We start from the raw sequence: 21744 nt of genomic DNA, 5'->3' as shown, positions 1-21744 counted from the left end.
GGACGGGAAAAAAAACTCCATCTACACGATCAGAAAAATCCTGAAGGAAGTATTTTGTACACACGGCATACAGAAAGGCGTCTTTCTTCTCTGAAAAGAACTCACTGTTCTTTAGACTGAATGTTATTTAAAGCCTGACACTTAGACTATTTTCAGATTTTTCCATCATTTTAAGGACCTGGTGATTGTGTGTATGTCTGAGGGCGGTTTGGGTTAAATTACAAGGCCTTTGATGCCTGGATAAAACAATCACAGGGAGCAGAAGAGAAGTGAAAATAAAAGAGTGCAAATAAGAAATGAGGAGCAAACATGAGGGGAGGTGTAATGAGTTTAACAGGCAGGGGAGCAATACAAACAAAAGAACAAACAGAAAGCCAGAGAGCCTGAACAGTGCTGCTAGAAACTGAACTTCGAAAGATCTTGAACCTTGAAATCAATTCAGTTGATGAAAAATCATCTGAAAACAAAATCTGCAAAACAGTGATTTGATGACTTTAGATGTCAAACAAAGGTTTTGCAGTTTTTAGACTAGTGCCTGATCGAACGAGGAAATTTAAGACCGATATTTGGTGATTTAAAACCTGATATATCAGCGGATATTTTTCGTCTTTCAGACACAGAAAACATAAACAGAGTTCTCAAACATTTATGTGCAGTTATTTTTGAGACCTTACTAATATCATGTAACAATGCAGTTAAAAGTTATGTCATGGATCACTTGACCTTACTGGGATCAGCTGATTGTTGTGTTTGTGGTGTTATGCCCCCAGAAATGTGTTCTTTGTGTTCTCTTTATCTCGCTATCGTAGCTTAGAGCGGTGTGTGTATTTTCGTAACCATGACAACACGAGAGCAGTTTACGCTGAGAGTCAGAAAGTGAATCTACTGTGTGACTCGGGATATTAGCGTGTGGGCTCATTCAACCGCCGTTACAGGATTAATCCTTTTCTCTTCGCTAAGGCATAGTCTGTGAGTATAATTCATTTTGTACAATTAAGCGGTGAAGCGTTTTGAACCGTTGTCTGTTATTCGGTTAACTTTATTGTGTCTCATATAAGCTATGCGGCTAGGCTGTCAAGCTGTGATAATTAGCCAGATGCTTTGAGCTTATTGCATCTATAATACATTTCATATATTTCATTGTATTGTGTTTACAGTATATTTCATTGTATTGTGTTTACAGTTTCACAAAAAGTGCCCAGTAAAAACTTCTGGAATCCAATCGTCTGAGTCCTGGAGATTTTCTTGGGAGTGTTTAAGCTGAATGGAAACTTAGCCCATTACAGTGAAAAGACTGCAACGCAGCTAATAGGGATACGAGGATCGCCGCTGTACGGAGCTACTCATTATCGAGAGATAAGCAGCCTCCAATATAGCCTCGGAAAACTTCGCCGCAGCCGACATCTCCCGATACTGGAGACCCAACGACACGCAATGTCACAACGTAGCAATGCTGACAAAGGAAATGGAGACAACCAGTCAGAGTGTGTGCGCTCAAGGAGCAGTCGCTCATCTGGTACATCGTCTGGCTCAAAAATCAGCATAGCCATTGCCATGGCAAAAGCAAAGGCTGAAGCCGCGCAAGCTAGAGCGGCACATTCAAAAAGAGAAATCGAGCTTAAAGTGGAGCAAGCACGTATTCAAGCCAGCCTCGACGCACTAATCGATGAAAAAGAAAGGGATGCCGCCGTTGCTGAGGCGAACTCCCTAGTAGCTGGTCTGCAGGATATGGGTCTCGAAGTACGCAGCGAAGTTAACAGCCTGGTCCGCCAGTCTGTCAAAGACCAGCGCGTAGCCGCCTTTGTCTCCGAACAGGCCAGCCTGAGCGCCAAGGGTCTATCGGCTACAGAAAATAACCTTCCCCCTTCTCAGCCAGTCACTCACCCGCATAACGCGGCTCAGACCCAAGCTGCCGCTCCTGCTGCTATTACGCCACACCAAGCTCTTCAGGGCCCCTGGAGAAGCGACGCACCAACACGACAGAGCTCCAAGTCACCCTTCTACCCCCCTCCAACTCCACTCCTACAGCAGAACCCCAAACGAGATTCTACGTTTCCCACGCATCAGCCCATCCACGGGACACTCTACGGAGGTGATTACGACCATTCTACAACCACTGACCTCATCAAATATCTCGCTCGTAACCACTTGGTGACTTCAGGTCTCACCGCATATGACGACCAGCCAATAAACTATTGGGCCTGGAAAACATCATTCCAGAACGCCATTGCCAATCTAGACCTGTCTGCTGCAGAAGAACTCGACCTCCTAACCAGACACCTGGGAAAGGAGTCAACAGAGCAGGTAAGAAGAATAAAAACGGTCAACATCAGGAATCCAACTATTGGACTGTGCTCAGCATGGGGGCGCCTCGACGAACTATATGGCTCCCCAGAAGCCGTCGAACAAGCTCTGTTCAGCAAACTAGAAAGCTTCCCAAAGCTCACGACAAAAGATCCACGGAGACTCCGGGATCTAGCCGACCTGTTGTCAGAGCTACAAGCCGCTAAAGAAGATGGCTACCTCGCGGGCATGTCGTACTTGGATACCTCCAGAGGAATTAAGCCCATCATCGAGAAACTTCCATACAGCATACAAGAAAAGTGGCTATACCACGGGACGAGATACAAACAAGAACATTTCGTCAGCTTCCCACCTTTCTCCGTGTTGGTGAACTTCATCCGCACCGAGGCGAAAGCACGTACGGACCCAAGTTTCAACCTCTTCACGCCAAGCCCCCCAAACGAGAGAATGAATAAATGGGAGAGGCCCACGAAGACGTCCGTTCACACCCACAAAACACAAGTCTCAGGCACTGCCAAGTTCGAGTCTAAGGAAAGCAGGGAACGTATTGACCCGAATAAACATTGCCCCCTGCACAAAAAACCCCATCCTCTGAGGAAATGCAGAGGTTTCCGCGAGAAGAGCTTAGATGATCGCAAACAGCTTCTGAAAGAACACTACGTCTGCTTTCGCTGTTGCTCGTCAACAGAACACTTTGCAAAGAACTGCACAGCCAAGATAACATGCACCGAGTGTGGTAGCGCTGCCCACGTGACAGCCCTCCACCCTCACCCACCTACCTGGAAATCTAAATCGTTCCCCTCCATCTCAGAGGATAGCGGGGAGGAGGACAAAGCTGATAACCAGGAGGTCAACGCAACGTGCACACAGGTATGTGGGGAAGGTCTGAGTGCTAGAGCGTGTGCTAAGATCTGTCTCGTCAGGGTGTTCCCAAACGGACGAAGAGAGGAAGCCAAGAGAATGTACGCTATATTGGATGAGCAGAGTAATCGCTCCCTCGCGCGGTCAGAGTTCTTCGAAGCCTTCAAGATCCCCGGGCGCTCGTACTCATACACACTAAAGACCTGCGCGGGACGTACGGAGACATCAGGAAGGAGAGCCAGCGGCTACACCGTAGAGCCGTTGGACGAGAAACTGAGTATCTCTCTGCCTACACTCCTCGAGTGTAACCAAATTCCCAACATCCGCGCGGAGATTCCCACCCCCGGTGTGGCCTATCATCATACCCACCTAAAACGCATCGCTGACAAGATACCACCTCCGGACCCAGACGCCAGCATTCTTCTCTTACTGGGCAGAGATATCTTACGGGTCCACAAGGTCCGAGAGCAAATAAGCGGCCCAGGAGATGCTCCCTTCGCCCAAAGGCTTGACCTGGGATGGGTCATCGTCGGAGACGTGTGCCTCGGAGGTGCTCACAGACCACCGGAGGTGAGAAGCTACAAAACAGCCGTTCTAGGGAACGGTCGTACAAGCCATCTCCAGCCATGTAACAACCAGATGAAAGTAACAGAGGTGTTTGAACAAGCACGTGACTATCAACAACATCCAGCGCGAACCCCGACGACGCTAATCGGAGACAATTTGGGGCAAACCGTCTTCGCTCGCACTCCCAACGACCACAAACTTGCTCCATCCAGGGAAGATTTGGAGTTTCTAAGGATAATGGAAGCCGAGTGTTGCCAAGACAGCTCCAACAGTTGGGTCGCACCTTTGCCGTTTAGGTCACCGAGGCAGCGACTCCCTAACAACAGGAAACAGGCTCTCGAACGCCTCGTCTCACTTCGGCGCTCACTGGAAAAACGACCACGGATGAAAGCCGACTTCCTAGAGTTTATGGAGAAGACGCTCAAGAAGGCGCACGCAGAAGCTGCCCCTCCCTTGCAACCCGGTCAGGAGCGTTGGTACTTGCCCCTGTTCGGCGTGTACCACCCCCGGAAGCCGGACAAGATCCGCGTGGTCTTCGACAGCAGTGCATCCTATGAGGGAGTATCGCTCAACGATGTCTTACTCAGTGGTCCCGATCTTAATAACAGCCTACTAGGTGTTCTTATGAGGTTTAGGAAGGAACAGGTTGCGATCACCGCCGACATCGAGCACATGTTCCACTGCTTCATCGTGAAAGAAGACCACCGGGATTTTCTCCGCTTCCTGTGGTATAGAGACAATGACCCTACCTCTGACGTCGTGGATTACAGGATGCGGGTGCATCTCTTTGGTAACAGCCCCTCGCCTGCCGTCGCAGTGTATTGCCTGCGGCGGGCGGCTAAGGCAGCAGAGGCCGACTACGGCAGCGATGCTAGGAGATTCGTCGACCGCGATTTCTACGTCGACGATGCCTTAAAGTCTTTCAGTACAGAGGAAGAAGGCATCGCAGTTCTCCAGCGAGCGCAGAAGATGCTCGCGGCTTCCAACCTCAGGCTGCACAAGGTTGCATCAAATTGTTCCGCGGTCATCAGAGCATTCCCCTCCCAGGATCGCTCTCAGGATTTCAATGGCCTGGATCTCTCCATCGATGATCTGCCTATCCAGCGTAGCCTGGGACTGTTCTGGAACATGCGCACGGACACTTTCACGTTCCAGATCGAGATCGATCAGAAGCCGTTCACCCGCAGAGGGGTACTCTCGACCGTGAACAGTCTATACGACCCCCTAGGGTTTCTAGCACCCATCACAGTTGATGGAAGACGGATCCTAAGAGAACTCACCTTGCAAGCGGAAGATTGGGACGCACCCCTTCCCAAAGACATGGAGACCGAGTGGACTAGATGGAAACAGTCTCTTCAAGACCTGGAGGGGCTCCAAATACCACGGCCTTATACGTCCCTCTCCACCACAGGAGCCCTAAGGAGAGAACTCTGCGTCTTTGCCGACGCATCCGTCAGAGCAATAGCGGCCGTAGCCTACATCAGGGTAACTGGCAAGCAGGGACAAACTGAGATTGGGTTTGTCTTTGGGAAATCGAAGTTGGCTCCCCAACCTAGCCTAACTGTCCCTAGACTTGAACTTTGTGCTGCTGTGCTCGCCGTCGAGATCGCCGAGATGATAGTCGCAGAGATGGACACAACGTATGACAACATCACCTACTACACAGACAGTAAGGTCGTACTGGGATACATCCATAACCAGTCAAGGAGATTTTATGTCTACGTACACAATAGGGTCCAACGTATCCTTCAGTCACCCTGTCCCGGCCAGTGGAAGTACGTTCCAACGCATCTTAACCCAGCTGACGTTGGGTCAAGAGCTGTAGCATCAGCCCTGCTCAGCAGTACACCATGGCTCAAAGGACCAGCCTTTCTTTGCGACGCATCAGGGCATCCATCCGAGCTTCAAGAGACGTACAATCTTGTCGACCCCGACATCGATGCCGAAGTGCGTCCACAGGTGACAACGAAACTCACCCATGTTGCTAAAGGCGTGGTACGCCCTCAACGCTTTGAACTCTTCTCCAAGTTCAGCACACTCCATGCAGCCATCGCACATTTGATCCACGTAGCTAGCTCCTTCGCTCGCTCGACGCAGGGCGAATGTCGAGGCTGGCACATCTGTCGTCCTACAGAAGAGGAGCTGCTGAAAGCCAAAGTGTGCATCGTAAAGAGTGTCCAGGGTGAGTGCTACGCGGAAGAGCTCAAGTGTATCGGTTCTGGAGTCGACATACCATCTTCCAGCAGCTTGTGGAGATTGCATCCCATTATGGACCAGGATCGACTACTCAGGGTAGGAGGTCGGATCGAGCAGTCAGGCTTAGGCATGAACGAGACTCATCCCATCATCATTCCTGGCCGGCATCACCTCGCAACTCTGCTTGTGTCCCACTATCACGAAGCAGTAAAACACCAGGGGAGACATCTTACTGAAGGTGCCGTTCGGGCCGCAGGTTTTTGGCTCGTGGGAGCCAAACGCTGTATCAGCAGTCTGCTCTACGGATGCATCACTTGTAAGAAGCTGCGAGGGAAGGCCGAACATCAACGGATGGCAGCCCTGCCGGCAGAACGGTTACAAGTAGCACCTCCCTTCACCTACATAGGTGTCGATGTCTTTGGACCGTGGGGCATCGTTTCACGCCGCACAAGAGGAGGAGTTTCAAACTCCAAGCGATGGGCGGTGATGTTCTCGTGTATGTGTTCCAGGGCAGTGCACATTGAGGTGATCGAAGCCATGAGTGCCAGCAGCTTTATTAACGCCTTGAGGAGATTCTTTGCGGTCAGGGGCCCCGCGAAGCAGATACGCTCGGACTGCGGAACTAACTTCGTCGGCGCTTCCCGTGAGCTGTGGATGGACAAGGAAAACTCAGGGTTCGACAGGGTGGAGAAGTACCTCAGTAAACAGAGCTGCACCTGGGTGTTTAACCCACCCCATGCATCCCATATGGGTGGCGCATGGGAGAGGATGATCGGCATTGCCCGCCGTATCTTGGACTGCATGCTGCTTGAACAGAGAAAGTCTCGCCTGACGCACGAGGTTCTGACCACGCTTATGGCCGAGGTAGCAGCAATTATGAACGCAAGGCCGATCATTCCAGTGTCATCCGACCCCGAGTCGCCCTGCATCCTCACACCAGCCATGCTCCTGACTCTCAAAACAGGCTCCGCGCCTCCTTTGCCGTCAGGCAAGTTCGAGGAAGCAGATCTCTTCAGGGAGGAGTGGAAACAAGTTCAGGGCCTGGCAGACATGTTTTGGAACAGATGGAGGCGTGAATACCTCAAAACACTGCAACTTCGACACAAGTGGCAAGGGAAACAGCCGAATCTTCAAGAAGGGGACGTAGTTCTCTTAAAGGATGATCGGGCAGAGAGAAATGAGTGGCCCATGGGCATCATCACGAAAGCCTTTCCAGGGAAGGACGGTCTGGTCCGGAGAGTCGAAGTGGAGGTCGTTAAAGATGGAAATAGAAGAGGATTCTCTCGTCCCATTACAGAAGTAGTTCTGCTTCTTTCTCCAAAGTCTGACTCTGCCAATTGATGTGGGCTCTTAAAGACCCCAAGCGGGGAGTGTTATGCCCCCAGAAATGTGTTCTTTGTGTTCTCTTTATCTCGCTATCGTAGCTTAGAGCGGTGTGTGTATTTTCGTAACCATGACAACACGAGAGCAGTTTACGCTGAGAGTCAGAAAGTGAATCTACTGTGTGACTCGGGATATTAGCGTGTGGGCTCATTCAACCGCCGTTACAGGATTAATCCTTTTCTCTTCGCTAAGGCATAGTCTGTGAGTATAATTCATTTTGTACAATTAAGCGGTGAAGCGTTTTGAACCGTTGTCTGTTATTCGGTTAACTTTATTGTGTCTCATATAAGCTATGCGGCTAGGCTGTCAAGCTGTGATAATTAGCCAGATGCTTTGAGCTTATTGCATCTATAATACATTTCATATATTTCATTGTATTGTGTTTACAGTATATTTCATTGTATTGTGTTTACAGTTTCACAAAAAGTGCCCAGTAAAAACTTCTGGAATCCAATCGTCTGAGTCCTGGAGATTTTCTTGGGAGTGTTTAAGCTGAATGGAAACTTAGCCCATTACATGTGGTTTTCCAAACAAACCACAAATACAACAACCAGCAAGTTGCAGAGTGCCCTCTAGTGGACACATTCTAGTGTATTTCTCTCTTCAAATCATCTTTAATTTTTAAATGATTCATTGGTTTCGTGGTGGACCACTGGAGGGCTCCACTCATACCCAGTGTACAGGAAGTGTGTTGCTGAGTTTTGTGGCGCGATGTAGTCAGTTGTTGTTAGGTCAAGAACAAAGTTGGCGTGAGAAGTGAGAGCTCTCGTGTCGTCTGTGTTTACCTCCACAGTTTATTGATTTATCGTTACATATCCTGACACTAATATATTAACAAATATTAGTCAATCTATATTGATTTGCTTACTTTTGGACCTGAGCCAAGTTTACAAAGAAAAGACATTAAACTGATCTCGTTGCAGCTCTCTTTTACATGTGACCAATCGGCGCATTACACGTACGTACAACTCAAGAAACGAATGTTTGTGCGTTTAAATAAGCCTACCCGGATCAGTACAACGCCACAACGTTGAGCTGTGTTGCACAGATGTGTCAGCGTGTCCTTGAATGCACCGAAACAGAGGCATTTCACACAACCCACATAAAACGACTGGAGTGTTCTGCAAAACTATCAAGTGGATGGCACAGTGCAGCGTGCGAGAGGAAAACCTTGTCAAGGATGAAACGCTTTCATTTGTTTACTTTCACGTCATAAAAGTTTAGCAGATCAAAAGCCATCTCTTAAACATAGCATGTTATTGTTTCTTTGGATACAAAAACAAGGACAAAAATGTCTTCTTTGATCAAGTAACACAGATGAACTTAAACCAAATGCTGAAAGAAATCAAGATGTGACTGCATTTCATTCTGTATGCAAATGTGAGCTGTGTGTGTACTTGCTTTCATTTAGACCCATCATATGTGTGTATGAATGTGCACGACTCACTAGGACATGTCACGGTCAGGTCAAAGCTTCACCACCCTCCCTAATCTAAATCAAGCCAAGTTAGTCCAAACAGAGCTCCATTGAAGAGGCGGGACACGGGGAGCGCCTGTTGCTTCATGGCCGGGTGAAAAGCTCTCAGTCCGGGACTCGCCACTGCGGTCAGCTTCCACCAGCCTTCCAGCCTTCCTCTCACTGTCTGCTATAAATACACCCAGCCTCTTCTTATAGCTTCCAACCGCCTAGCCACTTGCACACTAAACTGTGATTAAAGGCCTATTTTAGGGGGCGCTTTGAAGCAGCGACAAAACGGCGAATGAGAGGCAGAGACAAGACAGACAGAGGAGGGAGAGACGCCGCTCAGCGCCCCCACACAATCATCCAGATAGACCCTAGCGTGTGCACAGACCTCCATAAGAGCAGGCACCCTTTTTGAAAGAATAAAAACAACACTGCTCTGACAAAGACACACACACATGCACGCACGCACACAGCAAAGCTTCGTCTGCTCAACAGAAGTTCACAAGGAAGGCAGGTGTACGACAGAATGAGAGCATGAAGAAAGACAGAGACATTAAAGGGAAAGATATGCATACCCTTACTAGCTGAATCTACCTATTGTTATTTAGGGCTCATTAACACTGAGCGAGTTTCATTGGAATTCATGTCAGGACCGACTCGATGCTGAACAAAGCAAAATAATACCAAATAAAGGGACAGGTTTTAAGGTGATACATTTCTTGTTTCCACGTGTAAATCCTTGTTTGTAGCATCTGTTTTCTGTAAAAGCTTTATTGTTGCCGCTTTTGATAAACAGTCACGCCTATAGAGCGCTCAATTCAGGAGAATTGGAAGAGAGCGTGATGGAGTGGGAGGGGAGGAAGTGGTAAAAGTGGATTAACACAAGAAGAAGTGAGCCCATTGGGGGTGGGGGTTGGTTTTCAGGGGGGATGACGAGGCAAGATGAAAGGAAGAGGTGGGGGCGACGGCGGTGGTGGTGAACAGCCTAGCTCGGTGGGGTGTCGCCACTGCAATCCACAACAAGCAGAACAAATCAAGAACCGGTTGAAGTCAAGAGTACAGTTTTTCCATGCGTCATGGTTCAGCATGTATGAGCCTTAGAGTGACGGGCACCAGCTGTGGTGAGCCGGGCCGCTTTGTGCACAATGCTGTGTTGATGACACACACAGAGAGATACAAGGGAGCCTGTGGAGTGGAATGGAATTCGGGATTTTAAAGGCCACAACCTGCAGTGATTTCACAACAAAAGACACAAAGACTATGGAGAACTACAGTGAAAATGTGTCCTCATGCTGTACGCCAGCGGTCCCCAACCTTTTTTGCGCCACAGACCGGTTTATGCCCGACAATATTTTCACGTACGGGCCTTTAAGGTGTCGCGGAACCGAAAAAAAGAAGATTTATTCCTAACACACGTGAAAAGACCCAGGAAAAACGCTGAAAACCGATAAAAACCCTGAAAACCATACATTTCAAACCTGAGCCTCAACTCTCGCGGCCCGGTACCGGTCCGAGGCCCGGGGGTTGGGGGCCGCTGCTGTATGCAGTTAAATCTGGTTTAGACAGACACCAGTGGTCTGAGTGTATGCGTTTGTCCTCTTGTGTCTATTCATTTTCAATTCAGTGGCAAATTCTATTCAGGAATTTGCTGCTCAGAGTCTTGCTGACTGTAGTATTAACATTCAGCCACCTCAGTGACAGCACATTCCAGTTCTGACATTTCTGACGAGTATCATTATGTAGTACTTAGTTCAAGCATTTTTCTACTCATTTAATCACAGTGCAGCTGTGTAGAAGTGGACCTTCTATGCTCCATATTTTTATTAATGGACTGTGCTTGAACAGCCTCGCTTGATTTTACAGTTCAAAATATTCCTTATGTGTCTTACGTTGGGTTTCAGTGAACCTTCCCATCAGTTCATCCACAGTCTGAGAGAAGCATTTTATCTGCTCTCCCCTTCCCTACAACTTTCTTACTAAGTGATAATCGCAAAATAAAGATCTGAGGATAAGGACGGGGGAGCTAGAGGTGCCAGAGATGACCATATTAGCGATATCTGTTCTCAGTGACATCATATAGATGCAAAAATAGAAAAAAATACTAGTCGTTGTCCTCCCTCAGCCTCCTACTTGATGTTTCTTCTTGAGTCATTACATCCACAAGATTTTCAGAAAACTTGACCTCAAACGCATTATCTGTACATACACTGACCTCATTGTGTGAAACACAATAGGAATATTTAATATGAGCATGTGCCACTTTAACCCCATCAGTTGGCAGGCCATGAAAGAAGAAAGCAATCAAATCGACTGCTTAAACAACCCGTGAGGTGTTGTGCGTCATTCTTCATAATCTAAAACCGTTGCATACAGTTTGCGTCCCTCACTGCTGCAAAAAAAAGGTCCTTTGGATAAGAGTACCCTCAGACTGGCATTTTCATTTTAATGCACATGCCCACTTGCCCCCACATCAGCCCTCACGAAGTCAGAACGACAACAGAGAGCAGCGCAGGTCTCGACATTTGGTCCCGGCTGTTAATCTTCACCGACCAATCAGCACAGGGTCAGTGGATGACTGGCACTCAAGCAGATAAAAAGCTATGATGAATCTCCTCCTTCCATTCCCTCCCACTTTTGTCCCCCCACCATCTATCCTCCCAGTCACGCACAGCCTCTCTCTGCCTCCTCCTCTCCCTCGCTCTCAACCACTCATTACTGTAATTGGAGGGTTTGAGGAGATAAGGCAGAGAAACAGAAAGAAGGAGGGTAAAGAAGAAAGAAGGTTGAGAGAGAGAAGAGAGAGGTTTCTGGAGGTCAGAGGCCCAGCCCTTTTCCAATCTGCTTCTACAGAGTGTATGTGTGTTTTTTCCCAATCTTTCTTTTCTTAAATCAAGAGGCGTACATTTGCTTTGGCCTTTCTTTAAAGATGCAGGGCTCATTTTCAGCATCAAAGCTCGCTAGGTTTTCAAGCATAATATCAAATTTGTAAGGGCTTAGATTCTACAACTTCTTTCTTTCTTTCCTTCTTTCTTTCTGTACAGCTGTGTTTTGTCAGATTTCTGGCTTACCGGCCTCTGTCATTGGGCTGGGGCTGAGAAGTTTATGTGTGGTTGTGTATGAGCGTATGTGAAAGCTAAAGCCATGGAATAAAATATGGTGTTCAGCAGAGAAAGTCAGTAAGGACTGGGACAGACGGTGGTGTTTTCAGCTAAAGCATTTTCTGTGGTCAATGGAAATTGGTCAGGTTAAGTGTGTGAAAGTAGTAGCTTAAAGCAACATAATGGATACTACAATCCAATCGAATCCAAAAAAGCAGGTGCAAAAAGAAGGACAAGGTCAGATTTGAGGCGCACAGACAACAGATATCTGAAATCTGTTCCACTTGTAAGATTAAGTAGCAAGGCGGGCAGAATGTTGCCAAGAAATCCCACAAAAAACGCTCGCCTGGTGACATGACCCTAACAGATGTGTAGACCTGGGTTAATGTCAACTTGACAAAATCAAAAAACAGTTGCTTGTTTTGAATTAAGAGAACAGCACATTCATTTCAATATACTTCCACTACCTTATAGACGCTACGGGAAGGTTAATTTAAAATAAACCCTATATTTGGTTTCTGGCTTTTCTGCCATTTGCACTACCACCGCACATCATTTCGCTCTTTACCGTTATTTGTACAAATGCCACCTACAGTGAGACACCTGTGCAAAAGTTGTTGCACTTGGAAAGACTTGCTGTGTTCCCCAAACCTTTTTTTCATCACCACATTTAAGCCCAGCGTGAGCACAGAGTGACAGGGAACTGTAGCAGAGAGGAAAAAGCTGCTACTTTTCATTATTCATATAGGCTAGTGCAGTGCACCAGTGCAGCTAAATTAAGCTGCCCTGTTCACAGACTCCAGTGCTATTGTTGAACTGTATTCCATTAAGCTCTTTATTAAAACTGACAATATATCATGAGCTAAAACTGTGTTTGTTCCTTCCAGCTGTTTGTAGGAGTCTTTCATTTAAATTTGTTAAACACCTCTGGCAACAGCAGGGTCAATTTCAATTTTAATTGCACCAAATCACAAGAGCATACACCCTGAGACACACTTATATTTTAAAGGAAAAGACCCTATTATATTAGACCCCCCACCCCCAAACAATTAGATGTCCCCCTCCATCCCAAAAATGCACAATCTAACCCTATTTTATTTTACCCCTAGTTTGCTACAAACTACTACTAGAGAATTAGTTTGACCCATTGTTAACAAATTAGGTCCTCCGGGAACCAGCGGGCTTCTAGTGCCTAATGGGTAAGTCAAAAAGTAGAAAAAGCAGACAGCATCTCAGTATTCATGGGTAAGAAAACCTTTTGCGAAAAAGGATGAATGAGCAACTTGTACAATATGAACATAAATGTGAAATATTATCCGTATAAAAGGGAAAAAGAAATCAAGACACATGCACTACATCAGGGTGCAGAATGAGAAAATATGAGCGAAAAATGTAAAGTATGTAAATTTTCAGCACTCATTAGCAGCTCCACGAGGGCCATACATAATGTGTGTACATAAAATGTCTCATTAGAAGCCAACAGTGATTTCTTTTCCCCCCCTCCACTAATGTGGCGAGTGGCTGGTGAGGAATAACAACAGGCCTAAAATTTCAAATGTCAACATGTGACTTTAAAAAAAAATATAAGAGGGGAAGAAAAAATAGAAGAAGAAGAGGGGAGATAGCGAGACACAGAGAGAGGATGTTTGCTTTTCTTCTCCTGCAACCCCGTGTAAGCCTCGTTTAATTGCAGGGTGTGTGAGGGGGGTGGGGGTAAATATTATCTCTTCAACCATCTCTCCCCTACCATAACCCAACTCACTCAGCAGCACACACACACACACACACACACACACACACACACACACACACACACACACACACACACACACACACACACACACACACACCCCTCCTATACCACCTAAAAGCTCCAAATCCCTCAGACTGTCAACCAAGCAGTATACACACACGTATAAACAAGGGGAGATTAGATAGGCAGATTCACAACTACACACACACACACACACACACACACACACACACACACACACACACACACACACACACACACACACACACACACACACACACGGACATCTCCCTCCAAACAAATACGTATAAACAGAACGGCCCTCCGTCGCTCTATATTTTCCTTCCGTCTTCTTTTATCATCGCCCGTCTTCTTGTGTCTGTCTAACACGCACACGCGCTCACATGGATGCTTCGCAGAGATGGTTAGGTGCAATGTGAATTGCTGGGTGAACGGCCGGCAGTTTGCGTCTGTGTTTTCCTCTCTCTCTGTCTATCCTCTGAAGCTACTTTCTGCCCTTTTAAGGCAGTTACTGACTGGCCTCTCTCCCCAGTCTCTCGCTCACTTTCCTGCTTTCTTTCCATTATACCTCCCCTCTCTCTCCCTCTCTTTTCATTTTGTCTCTCCACTCCAATCCATCGTTCCCTCTTTCTGCAGCTGTATCCCCCCCCCATTTCTCTCCTATCTCCTTCTCAGCACTGTAGCAAGAATCCATCCATATAAGTCATTTAACCCAGTAGCAGGGCCTGAAAATCTCATTTTTTTCCTTCCCCTCTCTTGCCAAGCGAAGAAATCTGTCAACAGGTATGATAATCCTGCTTGTTTCCAATGCAACTCATTTTGCATCAAGAATCTCACTGCACGTGAGAGCCACACTCAAATCAGAGATGACGTGACGCGATCTGCCTTTCTCCTATGTTTCATGATGAGATTTTTATGATGACTTTTATGACAGAGGCACTCCCGATATGAAAGCGAAGCTGCACGAGAAACCACGGGAGTTGTCTTTCAACACACTTTTTTTCTAAAAAGGAAAAATGCAAAAAAAGGGTTATTTATTCCTTGTCCCCGTTTCCCCTGTCTGGTGTGTCTTCGTGTGTGCCGGCTAGAGTGCAGCAGCAGAGATCTGTGCTGCTCTGTGCCAGCGCTGGCTTCACTTTGTCAAAACGGAGCATTTCACCACAAACTATCAACACCCTGCTGATTGTTTTTTCCCCCCATCTTCTCTGTCCTTACATTACACCAAAAACGCCAGTGATGAGCTGTTGTAAGGATATAGAAAAAAAAAGAAAAGGAGAATGGGAGTGATAGCGGCTGTGAAAGAAGCTTTTGAAATATCCCCACGCTCCTTCGCCGCTGCCGCTACCGCCGTGCGCACCATTCTCCTCGAGAGCGGCTGAAATCGAAGCTGTTTGTGAAAACGCCATAAGAGCATTTCAGGTTCATACGATGAGCCGCGGCACACAAAGCAAAAGAGGGGAGGGGAGGGATAAAAGGCAAAAAAGAAAGAGCAGGAAGAGAGAGAAAGGGAGCGAGAGATATGGGATGAAAGGTGGGATAGGTGGAACAGAGAGGTGAGAAAATATACTTTTTCACAGCTTTTTTCCCCCCCACTTCTCTTTATAGTATTTCCCTAATCCCCAAGAGAGTGAGGCAGCTCTTCTCCCTGGAGGGATAAAAAAAAAAGACTATTTCTTAGCTCGCAACAATTGGCATTGTTCAGTGAAGAAAGCTGGGTTTGGCTGCAGAGGAGAGCTGAGATAAATGGTGCAAATTCAGCTGAGCGCTAGGATTATACTGATGCATTGTTTCACTGAGGGTCGATGTGGGCCTTATCTCAGAAAACCTCCACCTCTGATATAACGGAGAAATCCTCCTGATTGTTGTTATGGAATACATCTGTCCAATTATTGGTTTTGTATCCGATGCCTGACCAAATAAGTCATTTCAGTGACTGATCTATCAGTCTAATAAATCGACCTTATTGGCTCGGTCAGAAGACCGCATAAAAATGAAACATTTCTTTTAGAGGATTCAGTCAGTGGATATAATATCAGGGATGTGTAAATGTATCACCTTCTGTAACACTGGCCAGAAGTGGCTAGGGATGGGTATCATTTAGGATTTATCCGATACCAGTACCAAATCGGTACTTTTGAAACGATGCCGGTGCTTAAAGAATGGAGAACACAAAATTGGCCCACAAACCTCTTGGCTGTTTTTTTGTAAAAAGATAACAATGTTAGCCTTTTCTGCAGCTATAGGGGATTTATGGTATCACTCTTGGCTGGAAGCAGTGCTTAATCAATGGAAAAAACACCAATTTTGTCCAAAAACCTCTCATGTTTAGCTGTTTTCCACTTTTTCTTTGGTCATTTTAGCCTTTTTGGCCAGGGTGAAGGGAGTATCTGCCATCAAACAAGAAGACAGCCGCATGTAGCTATGATGATGTTTGCTAGTTCACCTTACATGCATTAATGTAATAACGTGGTTAGCCTACTGAACGTAAATTACACACGAACAACATTAAGCGACTCACGCAGAGAAGAACGGCTGCTGCTGCCATCATCCGTCATCATTTCTGCAACACTGGCAGGGCTAGGGGCCAGGACTCTCCTCTTCGGGTTTTTGGGGGATGTTGCTCCGTGTCCGATAACAGGCACCACACCCGCAGTAGATGTGCACGGTGTGAGGTCTCGCAGCAAGCTATCAAATACGGTGCATTTCTCGGCTTTTAAAAAAAACACTATGCGTCGCCAGGTGTTTCATCGGATTCGAGGAGTTACCTCCTTTGCACAGTATCACCTTAAAGCACTTGTTGCAGGCTGCTGAGTTTGCATCTTTTGCTGTGAAATATAGCCAGAATTTGACCGCTTCGCCTTGGGCATTTTTAATCTGTATCTCTGCTTTGAAAGAACGTACGTACCTGGGCCCACCTACTATCCTCGGAAAGGTAAAATGATTGGCTAGAATCCAAAGTGTATGACATCTCAGGAAAAAAAAGCACCGAAATAAAGCACCGAAATGTGTGCTGCTTTTCGGTCTGGTTACTACCGATTATGTCAGAACCGGTGCCATAATAGCACCAGATACTGGTACCCATCCCTAGTAATGGCTTGTCTTAACAGGGCTGATCTTTGAAGGAATGCAGAGAATTCAATTTGGAGGAACTTATAGTGCCTGTAGGGCAGGGATATTTATGGTATCTGTGAGTGCATACTGTCAGCAACTTTGTATAAAAGTGTAGATGAATCCGAAAAGTCAGGTTGATTTGTCTTAAACCTGAATTCTTTCTAAAAGCAAGCAGGAGGTGATCTGTGACTAGATGTCTGTGACGTCTGTTGTGTCCTTAGGGTCAGATCCACGCCTTGTTCATCACATACAGTTTCAAAATACAAAGATGAAAATGGTGAAAACACCCAGGTCGAGGCTTTAGTATTCACAGTATATAGTTTATCAACACTATCACTTGTGTGTGTGAAGATATCAGGTGAAAAAAACAACCTATGCTAAAGCTTGATTGTAAAACTGAAAAAAAAAAGTAAATAAAAAATCCCAGTACATGTGATTGTTTCCACTTGGAGGCACATAAGCTTTAGTACTCTCTCACTGGGCCCACCCATGGGTCCCTCCTTGGCCTGAAGACAATATGTCAGTATGTCATCCCAAAATTATAACTTACGGTACTCCATCCCTATTACAAACTATCAGCTCTTAATTCACTGATCGCTCACCTTGATTTCGAACAGTCTTGCGCGGGATCGGGTTCCAGTTGAGGCCCAGCGATTTCTCCCATCCGACCAGAAACACCAGGAGGAGGACCTTCGTCCCCCACATACCTCCTATGGGAGCTCCCATTTGGCGCTGAGCGATGGATCGAGGGATCAATCAGTCGATCAGAGCAACTTGAGAGAACGGCCCAGCTCCTGGCAGCGTGCCTGGAGCAAAAGAAAAAAATCACATCAGCTGGAGGCAGCAATTCACTTCATTTTATTGGCTTAGCTGCTTATCAGAAACAATTTTGTCAGAGCAGTATTTACAACATGTGCATTTTTCAAAAAGCCACACAAAAGAGTTCACACACTCAAGCCGCTCTGAAAGATAAATGTCTCATTTTGAAAAGATGCAGAATATATTTGAACACTGTCATCAAAATCCACAATAATGCAAAAGAGGAGTGAGTTATGCAAATCGTTAAAGCCTACAAGGACATAGTTTTAATCGCTGTACGTGCCCCTGTTTGTGCCTGTCTGCCAACATAAACAAACTAAACATTTTAATGACTTTTGGCCAGGAAGGTTAGCAGCAAAGTTTTTTCCTGCCTCTCCCTCGCTCCGAGTGATAATCCAGCTATCGCCACTCAGAAAGCTCAGAAAAAGCTTATCGCTAAACTCTTGTCAAGCCAATTCAGCGGCAGTATATTAAGCCGGGGCTGAGTTATCAAAGTTAACTGGTGCTGGCAACGCATCAAACGCCAATGTGGTGGGAAATGAATGTCGAGACAAGGACAATCCAATAGCACTGTGTTGTAAATGAATTGGCTTATACATAATGAACATCGAGTGTGCGGCTAGGACGTAGCATTACAGTCCAATAATGGTGCCTGGTGATTGACTTGTTATGATGCTGCAGGTAGGATTGATACATGAGCTATTTCACATTAACACCACACACTTCAAACTCTGGTTTTGTATGCCTGGAGGGTGTTAAACCCACGGTAATACCAAATGAATGTGTAAATCGGTCTAGCACCAAATTATTAAATAATACACAAACTCAGGAAGCTAAAGATTAAGAGACAAGCTCTTTTTGACTGATTTGTTGGCTTAGAGTTCAAACAATTAATCAACTTTTGGAAGAAAGAAAATCTCACTACTCGATCTGGTCACACTTATACTTTATTAAAGTTGTGTGATCTTTGTGTGGGTATTTTGCAGAATAAAACAGAGTGAATGGAAATTATTAAGAAAAGAAAAAAGCATGTATATATAAGAAATAGAAACATTTCTTCTCAGAAAAGGCTGCACATTGTGTCTTCCTGCCACGTCTTAGGCCAAAACCTGCAATAGCTTCAGGTTGGCTGCACCCTGATCTCTGTGGCTCTGCTGAGGTTGAAAACTAGTACATTGATTTTGTTCATAAGGTTGTACACACAATAAGCAGCAGAAGAAGCTGGCAGGAAAAAGAAAACTGACAAAAGGGGAACGTGTTTTAAAAGGTTACAAAATTTTCTAAAGCATCAGATACCAATTATGAAGCTGGAAACTGGGTTGCACAACCTCTTTGAAACACACAAAGGTCTCAAGAAAAGCGTACAAAATACTCTCTTCACAGTATTCGTTAACATTTTTTTCTCTTGTTTACTATTTCTTTACCTGTTTGTGATTATTTGGGAGACTCTTGGGAACAACTCTAAATGTCATTTTTATGTGCTGGACAGCAGCTGAAATATACAGAACTTCCACACACAGACAAATGCGCGCAAACCATCTGTAAGCTTCCCCCTCTGCACCTGCTGCAGCTGTGCATCAGCGAGCAAAATGGTGCTTTTGATGATGCGTGCTTATTGGAGAAGGGATCCAATTGACTTTTAAACAGGTGCAAAATGTCAAACTTTAACCCAGCACAAAGGCAGAAACCACCTTAGTGTGCTTAGCACGCAGTTTTACTCCTTTGCCCACATCTATTCCCACGTGTGAATAATACATTCCAGTGCTGGCAAACAAATATTTGGTCTATTTAGGGGATTGGCAGGGGAGGTAATTAAGATTTAGAGATCTGTGTGTGTGTTTGTATGTGTGTGTGCGGTTTGAGTGTGTAAGCTCACGTCTGCCCAGTGTGACAGTTATTGATTACACTTTTTAAAAGTATAAAAAAGAGATACCCCCACACCAGCCTTCTCAATTAACACGCCTTTAATTGAGCGTGCTCAAATGCTAGGTTGGGGTGCGGGCTCTCCGAGCTTTGCCATGGCAGGGCTACCAGATTTATTGGATCGATGCTGGAGGCTTTGGTGTAGCCAACGCTTGAGTGAGCAGAGAAGAGATTGAGATGGCGGTAGAGAAATGGAGAAAGAAGAAGACAAAAAAAAAATCTCCCTCATCTCCAGGCTGAGAGGTAACGAAGTGAAGTAGACATCCCGAAGGCTGGATTAAGCGAAGAAGCAGCATGTAAATACTACAGAGGGGGAACGAGGAGGAACAGAGCGAGATGATGAAGAGGGATTCAAAGCTGTCTCGTCTGTCTGCAGAAAAGCTTAAAATTTCTGTATACCTTACTCTCTTTTCCCTCCCCCTTTGTCTGTCACGTCTTTTTTTGATCATCTCCTCTTTAATCTTCTCTGCTATTTCAACAACGGAACTGTTTAGCATAGAAAATATTGCCAGTAAGGTAAAACCGTCTTTTAGCTTGTGTAGTGTTTGCAGTAGAAAGCAGAAGTGCACACTGCAATTCATCCTCGAAGGAAGAACTTGTCACATGGTTAAGCTTCCAAGGCAATCAGTGCAAATATGATCACATGATTGTCTGACAAACTAACAACATGGAGTCGTAACAGTTCAGTGTCCCTAAAAAAGATGAACAAAAAACAACTCAATATTTTGGAATCTTCAAAAAGAAAATCTAACAGGATGCTGGTTTAGCTCAGTGAGTTGAGCGGGCGACCACGTGGCCTATGACCAAGAGCGGCCGGCCTGGGTTTGAACTCGAGCCACAGCCCTTTGCGCATGTCTGCCCTCGATTTCCTGTCTATTCTTCACTAAGTCTATCAAATAAAGCTAAAAAGGTCAAATGTAACTAATTATTTACGTCACATGTGTTCTTTTCTAGTTTTGGAACACGTGACAGCATTAAGTCAAGTCAACACCAGAGAAGTAAAGAGATTTCAATTTTCATATATCAAAATAAACCGTCTCATCTTGTATTGTTGTTTTTCAGAGCTGGCCCAGCAAAGAATCTCTGAACTGTATCCCAGCAGTGTTTGCACTCTCCCGGCCCCTGTGTCGGGTAAGCAGCTCGGCTTCGGTGAGTGCAGACATGCAGAGTGCCTGTACAGTTACAAAAATTTGAGCATAAATTTACCAATAATTTTTTTAATGGTAATGCCTAATTTTTGCATTTATACTATCACAGATTAATTTTCTCAAATTCTCATGGTCAAAACATCTTCCTGGAGAACTTTTTTGTCCAAATTTGTTGTTATTATATTATATTATAGTGAAAAATAATCATTATCAACTTAATAAATACATACCATCCATTCTAATATTTTTATTCAAATTTTAAAACGGCATCACACAGACTTTGTCATTATTGACTTGTAAAAGTATATATATATATATATCATATAATAATATAAAAAAGTAAAATATAATATATTTATATCACCCTTTGTGTGAACTTATAACAGTCACTTTGAAGAACTAGTTTCAAGAGCAGTCAAGTGCAAACATCTTTAAAGTGGAATGTACAATATAGCATTAACTGATACTACAATACCCATAATACATCTCTAAAAATTGCTCGCAAAAGGTCAGACATGCTTTTGAGAAGTGTGTCTCTGTGTGTGTGGTCATGTTTATTGTGTTAGATGGGTGCTTTAACCTCAATGTACACCAACACACGGGATTGTTTGATTGTGGGGACTTGGTTCTATGGCAAAGCTTAGCATTATGTTTAGTTTGGGGTTTCGTGCGTGTTTGCTCGAGGCTGTGGGAAGCTTTAGAGACGCCTTATCAAACAAGATATCTGGGACGTTTCATTGGATGTAACAGGTTTTATGTAATGAATAGACACCTTGGTCTTTTCTTCCAGTTTACTTAGTTAAGTGAGATATCATCAAGTCATACTAATCTATCCCACACATCAATGTATTTGAATGATTTAAGTGCTCTAATAAAAACCATATAATACAAAGAAAACCAAAGCATTCTCATAAGTGAGAACAAATGGTAAAATATGCACCTGCAGCAGTGTTGTCTATACAGTATTGATGACGACTGAAGAAACACTGAATATTCCAGGCTAATTTGTGGGAAGCTTTACAAAAGGGGTGGTTGAACTCTGCCTGTTCTGTGCTGTTCTTATTTTTTGTGTCATAGGAAGCAAGATTTAGTCCG

The 21744-nt window shown here is 45.2% G+C and overlaps 2 protein-coding genes across 3 annotated transcripts in view; one reads left to right on the top strand and one right to left on the bottom strand.

The window, feature by feature from the left end:
- The window catches only part of sema4c (sema domain, immunoglobulin domain (Ig), transmembrane domain (TM) and short cytoplasmic domain, (semaphorin) 4C), a 114226-nt gene that overhangs the window by 42164 nt on the left and 50318 nt on the right, over positions 1–21744 (bottom strand). For both annotated transcript variants that reach the window (XM_080893068.1, XM_080893067.1), the window contains one exon: positions 17362–17565. In XM_080893068.1, the coding sequence (XP_080749194.1) occupies positions 17362–17485 (124 nt within the window). In that variant the 5' untranslated portion in view covers positions 17486–17565. The remainder of the gene's footprint in view (positions 1–17361; positions 17566–21744) is intronic.
- LOC308403895 (uncharacterized protein) lies at positions 930–7269 on the top strand (the record flags this gene model as incomplete). Its single annotated transcript, XM_080893692.1, has 2 exons — positions 930–2092; positions 2162–7269. Exons 1-2 carry the CDS (start codon positions 1435–1437, stop codon positions 7267–7269), a joined length of 5766 nt encoding a protein of 1921 aa, XP_080749818.1. The 5' UTR covers positions 930–1434.

This window comes from Rhamphochromis sp. 'chilingali', assembly GCF_963969265.1.
Source record: "Rhamphochromis sp. 'chilingali' genome assembly, chromosome: 10".
NCBI classification, from domain to species: Eukaryota; Metazoa; Chordata; class Actinopteri; order Cichliformes; family Cichlidae; genus Rhamphochromis; species Rhamphochromis sp. 'chilingali'.
The sequence above is the reverse complement of the archived record's forward strand: the minus strand, read 5'-3'. Positions and strand labels throughout refer to the sequence as shown.